The sequence below is a fragment of the Hyalella azteca genome, unplaced genomic scaffold (genome assembly GCF_000764305.2).
Source record: "Hyalella azteca isolate HAZT.00-mixed unplaced genomic scaffold, Hazt_2.0.2 contig8840, whole genome shotgun sequence".
NCBI lineage: Eukaryota > Metazoa > Arthropoda > Malacostraca > Amphipoda > Hyalellidae > Hyalella > Hyalella azteca.
Genome location: NW_025938924.1, coordinates 13,084 through 30,172, shown reverse-complemented (window position 1 = coordinate 30,172; position 17,089 = coordinate 13,084). Strand labels below are relative to the sequence as shown.

At 33.4% G+C, this 17,089-nt stretch overlaps 1 protein-coding gene across 1 annotated transcript; it reads left to right on the top strand.

The window, feature by feature from the left end:
- Positions 1-3,380: 3,380 nt before the first annotated feature.
- On the top strand, positions 3,381-4,954 carry LOC108681526 (cold and drought-regulated protein CORA-like). Its single transcript, XM_018170572.2, has 2 exons — positions 3,381-3,520; positions 3,783-4,954. Exons 1-2 carry the CDS (start codon positions 3,512-3,514, stop codon positions 4,278-4,280), a joined length of 507 nt encoding a protein of 168 aa, XP_018026061.1. The 5' UTR covers positions 3,381-3,511; the 3' UTR covers positions 4,281-4,954.
- The last annotated feature ends 12,135 nt before the right edge of the window (positions 4,955-17,089 follow it).

Genomic DNA, 17,089 nt, shown 5'->3' with positions numbered 1-17,089 from the left:
TAACAAAGCCTTTTGGTTGTAGACTTCAATATTAATAAATAATACAATTAATAATACATTAATTTGCTTTTAAAATAAATAAGAATCAGACCAATTTTGATTTGTTGCAATACAAACCGTTTGTCCTTATCAGCAACACCAATATTAGAACCACGACTTGCCTGCCTTCATCGTCCACATCAGTGACACCAATATCAGAACCACGACTTGCCTGCCTTCATCGTCCACATCAGTGACACCATATCAGAACCACGACTTGTCTGCCTTCATCGTTTTCATCAGTGACACCAATATCAGAACCACGACTTGTCTAATATCAGAACCACGACTTGTCTGCCTTAATCGCCCTCATCAGTGACACCAATATCAGAACCACGACTTGTCCAATATCAGAACCACGACTTGTCTTCAGTGACACCAATATCAGAACCATGACTTGTCTAATATCAGAACCGCGACTTGTCTAACATCAGAACCACGACTTGTCTGCGTTCATTACGCACCATCGCGATGCAGATCTCCGAGCCGGCATCGCAGGCTGTAGACTTTCTCCCGTCATATGCCAGTCGTCAGAGTTAATCCCAATCCTGGGCTCAAAAATGCGACGACTTTCTTCTTGCTGCGCCGTGACATATGGTCGAGCTGGGCTACATAAGACGCCTTCAATTGACATTTTTATATAAAAATAAAAATACATTACACATAAAAATTAAGAGTGAATGTGTAGAGGAATTATGCATAGATACAAGAATTGTGAGTGAATGTGATGAATAATTCTGCATATATACATGAATTATGAGTGAATGTGATGAGTAATTAGGCATAGATACATGAATTGAATGATCAATTTGGTTGTTAGTGTTAAGTTAGTGTGCTTGGATAAGGTAAATAGTGCTCTCGATGTTATGAAATAAATCTTATGCCGTGAAATTAAAAGGTTACTAGTTTAAATTAGTTATCTTGGGGAAATTGAAAGATCGAAGTCTGTTAAAGAAATGTTGCGATTTGGAAAGAAATTTTATGGAAGAAAGAAAGGGAATCTTTCATTTCCTTTATTTATTGTGTGTTGGATTCTAATAGATAAGTTATGACATAATGAAATGAAATAGAATAATAAAATAGTAAGAACCCTTGTTGTTTACATATTCCTAAACCGTAGAACAGACTAATAATAGATAAAAACTTAAAGCTCACTATTTCGCACGACACTCCTTAACCCACTTTAAATCTTAATTGTTTAAAATCACGTCGTTAATTTCATTTAATTCAGAAGCCTTCTGACAATTCATCCACATCTGATATAGTAATTTATACGCACGCCTGAATAATATAATTCATCATTAAAGAGAACATACCCGCTAACTGGAACTCTGTTCAAATGTTTTTAGTTGTGTCCATTTCCTCAATCCCGGCCGCTTTCTCGCGATCAAGCAGCAAATCCCGGCATTAATCCTTTAAACGGAAGAAAATCTGCGTTTCATGCTACGCCGTTTCACTGAAACGTCACGGTGCTCGGCAGCACAAATACAAGGCACGGTATAAAACTGATCCCAACCTCTCTCTTGCTACTCATTCAGACTCACAGTGGCAGGACGGGATGTCATTTCCCTCTAGACATCTTACGTTGAAATAACGTTGTTGAAATCACGTTAAATAAACGTTGAAATACCGTTGAATATAAGTTGAAATAACGTTAATAATAAGTTTAAATAATGCTGATGAAAAATTGAAATTATGTTGATTAAACATTGAAATAACGTTGATTAGACATTGTAATAATGTTGATTTAACGTTGAAATAACCTTTATTATTCGTTGTTAAAATGTAAACACTTCGTACTCATCGCTGTTTTGACGTTATTTCCCACAAAGAAATTGCTTCTCCATGGAACAACAGTTTACTTCTAGACGGGATGAGATTTTGTTTGTTAATGATTTTTTAAGTTAACGATAAAAATTTCATAATTGGGATTAAGAGGTTTCATTAGTGAAATATTACTTTAACCGATAGATTATATTTATTTTAGATTCAGGTTGGATTCAGATTTAGAATGAGATTCTTTTATTACTGTTTGATTATTACCTGAAATTCGAGGAGGAAGTCTGTACATTAGAAAAGGTCTTCCAGCGTATGTGATCTAACACCGTGCTTTCCGTAACCCAGTAAACGGTCGTTCCGTAAAAGCTTTCCCGTGAAGTTCAATAAGCTTTCCGTAACGATCATACATCTTCATTAAACAGCTACACTATAGGCCGTGCATGTTGGAGTTTTTTCTTGCTAATGTAGACGAGTATGATAAAATATTTTGTTATGGAATCATTTTAAGTAGACCTACGTACCATCGCACTATAATGATGCTGGACGAACAATCGTTTAATGCTTATATTTTGCAAATGAAAAGTACGTGGCATATGATCATTGGTATAATTTGTGTGATGCAATTGTGTAATTTTCATGCATGATATCTCATCGATATAGAGAAATTTTTCAACACCGAATGCACTTTATCACACAAAATTATAACCTCTTTTTGTCCCAGTTTTTGAATTACTTAAACGAATTGTGATCTGACGCATTTATTCAAAATGAGATAAACTCTTATATAAAATTTGCTCATCTTTATTAACCGGCATTCTGAGTGAGCTACTGATGCCTGCGATTAAATAATTATGCATGCAAATCATATAAAGAAAAAACACACGGATTTTAATGCGTACTTCGACGTACGTCGTGAACCTGAACTTTCATGTTAGTGATTTAAAGACATGGCTTCCAAACCGAAATTTATTGTAGCATTACTTTCTTCAATTCATGGCATAAAGTAAATAAATCAACCATTCATAGTTTATTCGCGTGGTTTCTATCATTTTATTATGAAAACCAGCCAAACCAAAATACTTTTTTTTTAAGGTTTTTCATAAGAAGATAAGCTTTGATATAAGATAAGCATGCAATGTAATCGAAACACCACGAACATTCTATCGTTCGAGGTGCTTCAATCTCTTTTAAGTTACAGACTCATTTAATTGATGCTTTCTATTTTAAATAAACCTGTTTAATTGATACTTTTTATTTTAAATAAACTAATAAATTTTAATTGATCAAACGAAGCCCTACAATATTTATGCGTGTTAGACACACATTTATTTAAACTCTTAGGTATAACCCAACAATGACTCGTTTTAGTCATTATCTTGCATGTTATCTTAAACTACGAATATTTGAGAGGAAAAAGATAATTTGGAAAATCACTACCGGTACCGTAAATATAGGCAAACTATTAATGAAAATATGAAAGGATAAAATTAATAAATTAAGTTTATTAGCATTAAAATGATTGAGGAGTTATTGATGGTTAATTAGAATCTTTTTTTTTTTATTTCGAGGTTCACGTTGAACATTTTCATTCTTAATATTTAAATGCTTAAGGTAATATCTCAATAATTTCACACCCTTTTTTCAGGGAACATTTTTAAGTTCTGTAGACTGAATTTGCGAGCACCAAGACGTCATGAAGGTGGTGAGTGCAGGACCAGCAAACATATCGACATTAAATATGACAGAAGCCGATTTAAAAAGTTATAAAGTTGTAAAATTCTTAACATTTATTCAAAAGGCAGCCAAACTCTATCTGATAAAGCTTGTAATTGATATTCAAAAAACCACGATGATCGAAGAAATTAAATATTTTTCAGTAATAAATGGTTTTATTTGTTGTTATAGTGTTGGATTAATTTATGGTGTAAAATGACAACCGTATATTTATGGTCCGGTTTGTGCAGGTTGTTTTATTACTGGTTGGAGTCGCGGGCTGTCAGGCGGCCGCTGGTTTCTTCGACGGTTTCGGAGGTGGTAAGGACAAAGGCAAAGGAGAGTCGCCTAAACACGTCTACTACGTTGTCCACAACCCAATTTACGTACAACAGAAACCAAAGGCTTACGGCCACGGTGGCGGTGGATACGGCCACGGCGGTGGTGGATACGGAGGACACGGTGGCGGGGGCTACGGTCACGGCGGTGGTGGGTACGGAGGTGGACATTTCATCACTTACGAAACAGCCGGTGGCTACGGACACCACGATACCGGTTACCATCGAAGTGACAATCTGGACGAATACGAACAAACTCATGAAGTGCCGCATGTGCCGAAGGAGCGAACCTCAGGATACGGTGACGATGTCGTAAAAAAGGCAGCGGAGTACGAGTACATCGGCGGCCACAGCGGTGCTTTCCACGTCATGGATTATGGCGGCGACAAGGGCAAAAATGGCAGGAAATAAATGTTTTTTCACTGATATTATCATAATTTATGTTAGGGTATCAACAAACGTTGCTAAGTTTGTAACTACTTTATTGACAGAATTAGGGATGACTTCAGATCGATCAACACTGTTTTTTATCGGATTTATGCTGCTAAGACCTCCGTCTTTATAGTATGGCTCATTAACATAATATGGTTGTAAGTCGATATGGAAAATTATGTAATTAGGTCTGAACTTCAGGAAGTTATCTATTAAACGAATTTATGAATAACTTAATTACCAGATTTTAAACTTTAGATATAACAATATTTTTCCGTTCAGTACAATTCTAACATAAATGAAAAACACTTTTTTAACCCCTTAACGTATTATTATGCAATATACTTCATCAAATAATTATGATTTCCTGTGAATTAAACTCCTCTGCAGTGTTCTTCGTTACCTTTGCTCTCGATTATTTACTCAGCTTTTAAGAGCAACTAATTCATTTCATAATGCAAAAATATCAACCAATTTCAACTCTAACAAACAAGCAACCTATTCCGCATGAATTTAATGACAAGTTGTTTGTAGTTGGAATGTTCGGTTAGTGAACATATTATGCTGCGTCATCGAATTCAGAAGCATTTATAAGCGAAACTCTGAATCGGCTTTTCATTTAAAAAAATGTATTTTAAATATCTTCATGAATATTCAATGTTCAATCAGTTATAATAATGTTTGAGACTAATTTTCAAATTTCTTTAGGTTAGGTTTTATTTTCCAAAATAGTCAAAGGTCTCAGTAGAGTCAAGTCTTAATTACAAGCCTATTTACTCATATTTTTTTTAATTTTTCTTGCAAAAATTTTAAGATATAAAAATCTAATAGAGAGCTTTTTTACTCGTCCCTTCTTCTTACTAAAGGATTTGAATAAATTAAAATTTAATGAAGGACTCTTGTCACTCGCACCTTTTTCTTACAAAAAATTTGAAGAAATAAAAATCTAACTGAGGGCTCTACTTACTCGTACGTTTTTGCCTACAAGAGATTTTAAGAAATAAAAATGTAATGTAGGGCCCTTTTTACTCGTACCTTTTCGCCTACAAGAGATTTGAAGAAATAAAAATCTAATGGAGGGCCCATTTTACTCGTACCTTTTCCTTACAAAAGATTTGCAGAAATAAAAATTTAATGGAGGGCCCTTTTTACTCGTACCAATTTTCCTTACAAAAGATTTGAAGAAATAAAAATCTAATGGAGGGCCCTTTTTACTCGTACCAATTTTCCTTCCAAAAGATTTGAAGAAATAAAAATCTAATGGAGGGCCCTTTTTATAAAATCTGATGGAAGAAGATTTTATTTCTTTTATTTATTTTATTTGAAGAAACAAAAATCTGATGGAAGAAGATTTTAATTCTTTTATTTATTTTATTTGTAGAAATTAAAATCTGATGGAAGAAGATTTTATTTCTTTTATTTATTTTATTTGAAGAAATAAAAATCTGATGGAAGAAGATTTCATTTCCTTTATTTATTTTATTTGAAGAAAAAAAATCTTATGGAAGAAAATTTAATTTCTTTTATTTATTTTATTTGTAGAAATTAAAATCAGATGGAAGAAGATTTTATTTCTTTTATTTATTTTATTTGAAGAAATAAAAATCTGATGGCGAGCAAAACGATCTTTCAAACCTCTGAAGTTCGTAGCAAACCCGCCTCATGTCAGCGCAGTGTCCCGCAAGACTCGTCGGCTGGACTTTATATTATTATATAATATTATAGTTATAGTTGCTTTATATTATTATATAATATTATAGTTATAGTTGCTTTATATTATTATATGGTCCAGAGAAGCGTTACTAGTTTGCTGTATTTGACATGCCGGCGAGAAGTCCACCAGACATATGCCGTTGAATCAACGTTGAATTAAGCGTAGTTTTGTTGAATCGATGTTGATTCAACATTTTTTCCATTTTTTCCTTTTTGATCTCTCGGAACAGACTTCTTACGGAGCTCAACCAACGAAAATTATTCGTATAACCATTGGAGTGGAGAATTTGTTATGTGACGTCCATTAAATCTGCGGACAGCATATACTAGACATTTCCCTAGTCTGTTTTCTTCCAACAAGTATAATAATTATATCATATTGGTGTCGCTAGATCGATGAAGTTATCATAAAATATTGATATTTTCATCAAAGAGAGCTGTAAATTATTTTAAATTTACAATAATTCATACATGTACAAAAATTTTTATAATGGATCGCCTTTTATTTCAGTCGACTGCTAAAAAATATAAGCCTGTAAAATGGATCATATTTCTGCAGGACTAATAAAAATAAATAAATTGCCCTTCGTTATGTCATAGCTACTATTGTGAAAGCGCAATCTTGCAGTGAATATTCTACCAAACAAAATATAAGAAATATGAAATAGTTTTTAACTTCTATTTTCTATCATTTGTAGCCCTTACGTTTAGTTGCAAAAGTTAATTCTTCATACACATTTTTTCATACCTTAAGCAATGAATATTATTCTCAAGTCATGATTACGATTCCCGTCGAGAGTTACAGAGTCTGGCTGGCCGTCGATGCGGACGTTTTCAAGTGGTCAGGGAAAGTAGCTCGGAAATTCATTTGGTCTTGTTGTACAGCTTACTTAACTTAAATTAATTTTGACATACATAACTTACTTTAACTTACTTAATTTACTTTAACCTGCTTAACTTACTTTAACTTACTTAACTTATTTAACTTACTTCAACTTACTTACTTACCTAACTAACTTACTTACTCTGCCTTACTTAATTTAACATAAATTATGATTTATTGCTCAGAAAATTTCTCCGGCGATGTTGGTTTAGTACTTGACACTGAATTTAGAAGAAAAATTACGCTTCAACACTCAATTAAACCTTGCATCTACTGGATTGTACATCATATCGACGTGTCTTTTAAATTTATCGAGCGCGTTATTTTTAAATTTAACACTTGCGCTAACTCACACATAAGGGCATTGCAATCATATTTATTTAAATTTATGTGATTTTTTTAAAGATTGAAAAAACTATCAAACTAAAAGAAATTAGTGTTGCTTTACTTAACATCATTTAGTTGGAAATGATAAATGTTGGTGAGACAGCTTTATTATTTTGCTAGAAGGAATATTATAATAGTATAATAACAAATAAAATTGAATGACCCAAAGCGTGATTATATCGACGGAACTGGAAGATCCTATATTGATCGAGAATTTTTGCCCAGAATGCGGCAAGCGAGATCTCAATATTTTATTCTGAATATATTGATATTGCGAAGACCGACATCGTATCCATACAAAATTGAACAAAACAATATTAACAGAAAAAGGAACGTTTAAATTTACTGAGCATAGGTTATAACCCTAAAGTCCCAAGATCTAGTAATTTGAATCCTTATTTTTTACAATTTTAGGGTATTATGAACTATAAGTGTAGACAAAGACAAAGTTTGATTCTAGACGTATGCTAGGCGTAAAACCGAACCACCGGAGCTGCTGGAAACAAACATTTTTTTTTAAATCTCTTGCGTACACAAGTACGCTACACTTTTCGGAGTGAAAGTGCAAAGCTTATTGTATACATGGTTATTGTGGCGGCACCCGATTTACTGTATACTTGCCATTAGGAGTCCTATAACGCGCAGTTTCTAGTGATTTAAATTGATTTGTCCGTTGTCACTAACTCAACTTATTACCTCCTGCTGGTATGTCATACGCTATTGTCAGCAATCGGAACCATGTGAGTCATATTCTTGAAAACTTGAATAGCTATTATTTTCTGATGGTCTATCGCCTAAATCGCTACAATGGTAATTTGTCATTGCTATATGTAGAATATTGTGCCTGTTTGTATTAATTTTGTCGTTTCAGTTTACAAGTTGTAAATAAATGGGAAGTAGCACTCGTGTTCATTTTTCGAAACTTTTTTATCTGCCCGAACAATGAACAGCTCGCTCTCAAAAATTATCCCTTGGCGTTTGCTTTGCCTCGAAATTCTTTTATGTTAAATCATTTAAAAATTCTGATTTTTAAATACTTCCAAAATTTTTCACATAGGAAGTTAACAAACTACCTATAATAGCTGCTTAGGATTTTTATCGATTAAACCGTGAGCGAATGATTGCAAATTTAGGCAACTATTAACGGATACACCAAAAAATCACTAAAATAATTTAGTCAAAAAGTTTTTCCCACTCACAATCTTATGACATACCGTACTCTATAAACAAGTTTATTGTTGGTATCATGGGTATTGGACGACCGTGTATTTCGTGGCGACGTCCAAGGAATAATTTTTATGTGCATTTTCAATCAGATTTTTCAGTGAAATTTCTTTTATTATTTTTATCCTTCAAACTATTAGTTCAGGAATATGTGCATTGGTTACAATTTTATTTTATATCATGAGAATCATTTTATATCATCGAATATCTTTTATCGTAGGAAATATGATCTTATTAGCCATCAGCTTCGAAAACGCGTTAACATCAAACCGGTTTAACCTGCCCAAGTCCACTTCTGTTTGGAATTACTAATTACATATACATATACATAATTACATATACTCACAATATTTTTTATTGAATTACTCATAGCTCAGTTATTTTTAAATCATTTACAGTTCCTACAAATTTATTGAAATGACATAGAAACACGTTTAGTCGCAACTGAATGCAGTTATAACAGGCCAATTACGCGTAATATTGCTAAGGTTTTAATTGTTCTCCTTTTAAGAGAATTATCATATTACAATTATACTACATTTACTGTACTTCAACAATTCACAAGCTCTACGGTGACGCCCCGTGTCCTTGAGTAACATTTATTCTAAATATACATTTCCTTTATCACTTATTTTTTAAGAATTCAATGCTCATTATGCTTTGAATGGCGCTGTCGTCGATGCATTCACTATACTANTTTATTGAATTACTCATAGCTCAGTTATTTTTAAATCATTTACAGTTCCTACAAATTTATTGAAATGACATAGAAACACGTTTAGTCGCAACTGAATGCAGTTATAACAGGCCAATTACGCGTAATATTGCTAAGGTTTTAATTGTTCTCCTTTTAAGAGAATTATCATATTACAATTATACTACATTTACTGTACTTCAACAATTCACAAGCTCTACGGTGACGCCCCGTGTCCTTGAGTAACATTTATTCTAAATATACATTTCCTTTATCACTTATTTTTTAAGAATTCAATGCTCATTATGCTTTGAATGGCGCTGTCGTCGATGCATTCACTATACTACTTCATTATACTCGCTAATTAACGTCAAAGAGAAATGTTATTATCGGCTGTGCACTCACGAAGCACTGCGATACTAGGTATAAGTTCTTATTACCTTCTCTGCTTATTAGCATCTCTGCTTATTATCATCTCTTCTTATTACCATCTTTTCTTATTATCTTATCTTCTTATTACCATCTCTTCTTATTACCATCTCTTCTTATTACCCTCTCTTCTTATTACCATNATTTAATAAGTTCAATGGGAAGTGATGACGTCTTCAACATGCCATGGATGAAGTTACATTTATAATATACACGTGGGAGTTATGATGAAACCAAAATGCACCTAATAAGAATTCTCTCAATGCAATCCAACATTTCCAATTCATATATATCACGAGCGACAAAATAGCGCTACATTTTTCTTCTATGATAAAATGTAATGTACTTTTTTCATTTAATTTCGCGACATGACATTTGTGCTGTTGTTTACTCTGGCAGTGCGTATACTCAGAAAACTAATGGGTAATGGTGCCCAAAATAATGGGTAATAGTGCCCAAATAGTGACACACTTTCTTACCCACTGCATGGGCAGAGAGCGGACGTAGCACTGATACGCTATTTTACGATTAAGACTTGGTCATGACCCAGACAAGGGCAAAACGTGCATCATTATTTGAACAAAGTCTCACGTACTTCTTTGAGTGCAAAACTTGAGTGATTGCGAGAAACCTTTTATAAACAAGAAACAGTTCTGGACGCAAGTTTCTATTGATGAAAGTTGAGCAAAATAATTTAAATTGCTTGCATTTGATCTTCCTTTGCACGACTCCAAGAATCTAGAAGATTTTATTGCGAGTGATGACGTACGTTGGAATTAACAGAGAAAATATTCATGAATGTTTATGTTGTATAGCGAGCCTGAGAATTTTTAGCTTATTGAAAGACAATATTGATGTATTGTATGAGAATTATCACCAAGGTAACAAATTTTCATGATAAATTTTAGATAAATATAAAATACGCGATATATCAAACCACTACTATGACAGATTTACATTTATTGAACGGTTAAATTGTGACTAATAGAAAACCAACTGGCTTTGTTTTCCATGATTCAGCAGAAATTTCATTACTTGGTAACACACCAAATAGTTCATCTTTTCCTAATTTATGTAAGCTTTTCTAATTTTCTAACCATTCTTCTTTTTAGAGGCAGTTTCTAACGATCTTTTTGATGCCTGAAATTATGCTAAAGAAAAATAACAAGAAATGTTCATACCAGAAGCTAAAGTAGGACTGGCATATACGGAAGCGCAAATGTCAGCTTCGATTATCTCAGCTTCTTATTTTATTTCCATTAGAATTAGAATTTCTTATTTTATTTCCATTCCATTAGAAGTTCCTTTATCTCAGCGAGCGGTAACTGATATAATGGACCTAATATCGACGCAAATATCTTGACGTTTAAAGGCATTATGAGATGCTTAGATCCATTAAACAATTTCAATAGCTTTTAGTATATTGTGTTTAAAAATTACTTCAAAGTTAATAAAAATAAAATTGGGGTCCAGTAATGAACCGGTAATCGATTACTTGCATAATCGGCCACAGTATTAATGGCCAGCCTTTTTTATTTGAGTGTCGATATAATTAAGCTTTTAATATCGTGGCCAACGCTCTTTTATTAGGTGATGATCGTTCTAAAATTTTCGCTTGGAGTTTCGAGCAAATTAGAAACTCATATATGAAATTCGGGGATTGTTTCTAACGATAATGTTTTTTATTATTTTCAACAGTATTTTAATAAATAAAATAGGAAAAACGTATTTATTACTAATGCATTCGCCAAGTGGTTAAGTTAATTGATTTCGTAAAAATTTGCTCAGTAATAAATTTGTGAAAGTGTTTAGTTTTTAAACCAATTACCTTCTTAATCTTAAATTATTATTTCAATTACTTCTCAATTACGCTTCTCAGCCCATAATTGATGAAAAAAAAATAATCCAATGCAAAATTGTCAAAAATTAATAGCCCTCTAATAAGAATTATGGTTCAATATCTAACCTTTATATTAAATAATGGCTCCTCATTTGAGCCTGAGTGAATTTTATTGCCTCGCAAACGAAGCACGAATACGCATTTTTTATGAATTAGCATGAATAATCTCCCTTGTCGTAAATACGCATGAATCCTTGTTGTAGTTACGCATGAATTTGTTGGCGTAGTTACGCATGAACTTGTTATTGCAAACACGAATGAATTTATTATTGTGAATGCGCATGAATTCCATGTTGTGAATACACATCAATTTCTTATCGTGAATACACATGAACTTCTTGTGGTTAATACGCATGATTTTTTTTTGTCGTAAATACGCATGAATTCCATGTCGTCAATTCACATTAATTCACTTTCGTGAATACGGATGAGTATCTTGTCATGCGTGCGCATGAATTCGTCATAAATAACTGTTAATTCCTTTGAAACGATCGTAAATTCCTCGTCATACCTACACCTGAATTTATCCGCCTACTATACGTAGGTCATCGAGCGCTGTATCTTTAATTGAAACGTGCGCCAGTTGCGGGCGAGGTAAATGAGGAGGTAAATGCGAGGTAAATGTAAATTATCCATTAAATATTTTTATGGATAATATTCAATATTTTATTATTGAAATTTATTTATTATTGAAATTTATTTATTATTGAAATTTATTATTTAATTTGAATATTTATTATACATAAATATTTTTATGGATAATATTCAATATTTATACTAATTTGGCACCTAAAAGGTTATGCATGTGATGTATACCAGCGATCCTCCGCTCACGAGGCAGACAAGCAAATTGGAGTTTAATTGACCAAATTGAAACTCGATGGGCAATTGGGATGAATTGTAGCCAGTAATTGCAAATAAGAGATCATTTTGAGTACCTTCGTAGCTATCTTAATTAACAGAATACTAATCACATTTAGTATTACATTACTTTTAGTAAAAAATTAATTACCAAAACTTTAATAGTGAAATTAAAGAAGTCTTAAAATCATATTCATGCCGATGTTTTTGCTATTCTATCCTGGGCAAAGTTTCAGGATTAATTAAATTTTACTTTGACAATATGTAATTAAATTTAAAGTGGGGTTTGCTTCTTCTGAGCGTCTAAAAACTCACTTTTCCATGAAATCAAGCTTCATAAATTCCTATCATGAAATTTGAAATCACTGACTTATATACACCCGTAAGTCGATCTCAGATATCACGTATAAGCTCACGTTTATCAAAAAAATTTAAATTTTTCGCTGAATTTAATAGTAATCTTGAATTAAACATTAATTTAAGTCTAAAGTTCGTGAACTATAAAACTGTGTGAATTTCTATTCATGACGAATTGAGATTTTGATGAGACTCCCTTCACAAAGAGTAGAATTTTTATGGTTTTCGAATTTTTGAGTCTTTTCTAGGAATCTATAAATCTCAAGTCATTCTTTTCGAACAGCAATTATAAATAGATAATATCATTCCATGTCTATGGGTGGTATCATGATACTTAAAAACAAAATTAATTTAAACCTTTGGCTATTTATATTCACTTACCAGCTTCATCTTTGTTTATAAAACAACTCCAGGAATGAAAAGACTGATGCTGGCGAGGAGATGCCAACACGAAGGATCTCTTTCTTGCACTGGCCAAGTGTTTACCTCAGATGTCTGCTTTATAGGAACATTTGTGTTTACTGAGAATCATTGCGGGCGTTTAAAGAAGTCGAGAAACTGCTCGTTAGAGCTTTGCGTAAGTTGCCTTTCTTTATTTCCATGCCTTCGTCTCTCAACTTTCCAATCTCGCCCAGAGAAAGGAAATTCTGTTTAACTTCTTTCACGCCCAGAGATTCCCAAGATGGTTGGAATAAAATACGCGTCTCAGATTTTCTCTTCAGGAAAATGTGTCAGTTGGAGATTAAGTCCAAGATGCCACAGCTGTGCTGGGCTTCGCAATAAGTGAGATGCAGGCCACGACTTCTGCGCTTTTACAATGTAATCGTTAGAGATTTTTGCTATTGCTACTACATTATTTGATTATACATAGATTTTTGCTATGCTCTTATGTGCTAAAATTAAATTAGCATTGTTTACATGTTAATAAAATCGTATCACAAACTGACACCGAATAGCCTGTGGTGGTCCAATATATACATGTCTAATTTTTAATTCTTTTAACAGTCATAGATAACATAATTTTTTTCAGACCTGCACATTCTGCTCACGGTGTTCAGCTTACCGAAATCAACGAGCTGAATTAAAATTTTAATTAATTGAATTGATGTGAAGAATTTGTCAGGTATCAATTTGAACGCACTCAATGTTATGCAAGGCTTTAGGGTAACTCAAGGCCTCAGGATAACTCCGGGTTTTATTATAACTCAAGGCCTTATGATAATTTCGGGCTTTAGGATAACTCAGGGCCTTATGAAAATTCAAAGCTTTAGGAAAACTCAAGGCTCTAGGATAACTCAAGGCTCTTGGATAACTCATGGCTCTTGGATAAGAGAGGGCTTTAGGATAGCTTCAAGATAAATGCCAATCTGATGCTGGGACCATACGGACATCGTACTTGGCTGTGCCACACACCATCATACGCTAGCGCTGTATATCATACCTAAGACTGCTACGGTTGAGCGTTATAGTAAGAGCAAGTTCTGCTCCATGATCCGAAACGATTGAACTCACTATAGGTTCTACTTGAAATTATGATTGTAGATTATTCACCAAAGGAAGAATATATAGCACGAATAATATATTATATCTTATATCATATATAGAAGGGTTTAGAAGCTCTCTTTAAGCTTGTTGCTCACAGGAATAGTCCAGGCCATCGCCATGCAATGAGTCGCGAGTCAACAAGCGCGCGGCATATGGTCGCTCGTGAGTCCGCCCAGCGGCCCGGCGAAAACTACGTCATCGAAGCTGAAATAAAAATAATTCACGAGTTCTCGTTGACGAGCAGGAACTCTCATAAATTTCACCGACGAATTAAAAAAATAAATGTTGTGTTTTGCTCGGTATTGTACGCTGAGTGAATGCAAGTCATGATTACGGTTCTCGTCGAGAGTTACCGTGTCTGACTGACCGTCGATGCGGACGTTTTCAAGTGGTCAGGGAAAGTAGCTCGGAAATTGATTTGGTCTTGTTGTACATCTTACTTAACTTAAATTAATTTCAACTTACCTAACTTGCTTAATTTACTTTAACTTACTTAACTTACTTTTACCTGCTTAATATACTTTAACTTACTTAACTTACTTTAACTTAACATACTTTAACTTACTTAACTTATTTAACTTACTTACTTACTTTAACTTACTTAATTTACCTTAATTAATTTAACATGAATTATGATTAATTTCTTATTTAATTATATTGTGCACACAATGCCTCTAAATAGAAAGGATTTTGTACAGAAAATTTAACCCGGCGATGTTGGTCTTGTACTTGATACTGAATTTAGAAGAAAAAATACGCTTCAATTCTAAATTAAGTAATAAAATTAATTAAAAAAATTAAACCTTTAAAACCTAAATTAAACCTTTGATTAAACCTTTGAATGATACACTGAGCGTGTCTTTTAAATTTAATACGAGCGCTACTTCAGGCATTATTATTTTTATTTAAATTTACATGATCTTTGAAGATTGAAACAAACTATCAAACCAAAAGAAATTAGTGTTGCTTTACTTAACATCATTCGTAGTTGAAAAATATCATTGGACAATATTTAGGGAGCAAGATAGGCTTCAACTTTGCAGCTTTAGTCTAACAAATTGTTACAACAATAATTACTAATAATTATAACTATGATTACCAGATGGGATTTCAACTCATATTCAGGTAGTCCTGAGAGGCTGAAATATGATGCATGAGGCCTACCAATTCACTATTTAGCATTTTAAAGAAATTAAGTCATTCTCGTAGAAGAAAGCCGTAATGCCCCTTTATCCCCATGTACGAGGAAGATCACAAAGAAATCATAATCCTCGAGACGCTTCCCCAACTTTGGCCATAAATCAAAAGTTAGGATGCGATAAGCAGGCTACGTCTGAGGGTCCGGGCGGTGTCTGGGGAATACTACTTTATTTCTAGGGGCTCTGAGGCACTTTAACGTAGTCCACCGTGGAGAAAATTGTACGAAGAAAACGGAGTTATTGGAAGAAAACGAAATGGGTAATTTACAGGAAATAATAGAAAATGGTTCTGGCAGGGACTGCACGAAAAGTTGGAAATGATAAATGTTGGTGAGACAGCTTTATTATTTTGATAGAAGAAAAATTGAAATAGTATAATAATAAGCAAAATATGATGACCCAAAACGTGATTATATCAACGGAAATGGAAGATTCTATATTGCTCGAGAATTTTACCCAGAATGCAGCAAGTGGGATCTATTTCTTCATGGACCTATTTCTTCAGTCCAGTGCCGACACTCCTATTCTATTCTAATATTTTATTCTGAAGATTTTGCGAAAACCGACATCTATACAAAATTTAATAAAACAATACAAAAAAGAACGTTTAAATTTACAGAGCACGGATTATAACCCTGAAGTCCCAAGATCGACTAATTTTAATCCATATTCTTTATAATATTTTAAGCTTTTATGAACTACATATAACTGTAATTAAAAAAGTTTGATCCTGGTCATATGCTAGGCGTCCACATTCTCAGAACCACATCATCAGAGCTGGAAACAAACATGTTTCTAACGCTTGCGTACACAAGTAGGTACACTACACTTTTCGGAGTGAAGGTGCTAAGCTTATTATATACTTCACTATATTGACGGCTTCTATACACCCGATTTACTGTACTTGCCAGTAGAGTCCTTGAACGCGCAGGAGCTAGTTTCCTTAGGATTTAAACTGATTTGTTCGCTGTCACTATGTCAGTTATTTACTGTACCTCATGCTGATATGTCATACGCCCTTGTCAGCAATCGGGGAACCATGTGAGTGGCATTATTGAAGACTTGAATATTTATTATTGTCTAATGTTATATCCCCGAAATTGTCACAAGTGGAATTTGTCATTGTTATTTGTAGAACATTGCACGTGTGTGTAATAACTTAGTCGTTTCAGTTTAAAAGTTGAAATAAAAGGGAAGAAACACTCGTGTTAAACACTCTTGTTCCTTTGTCGAAACTTTGTTATCTGGCTGAACAATGAACGGCTCGCTCGCAACAATTATACCCTTGGCGTTTGCCTTGCCTAAAAATTCTTTTATGTTTAATCATTTTAAAACTCTGATTTTTAAATACCTCCAAAATTCTTCCCATAGGAAGTTAACAAACGACCTATAATAGTTGCTTAGGATTTTTATGGATTGAACCTTGAACGAATGATTGCATATTTAGGCAACTATTAACGGATACACCAAAAAAAACACGAAAATAATTAAGTCAAATAGTTTTTCCCACTCACAATCTTATGACATACTCTATAAACATGTTATTGTATAGGTATCACGGGTATTGGACGAACGTGTATTTACTATTCCTAGGAC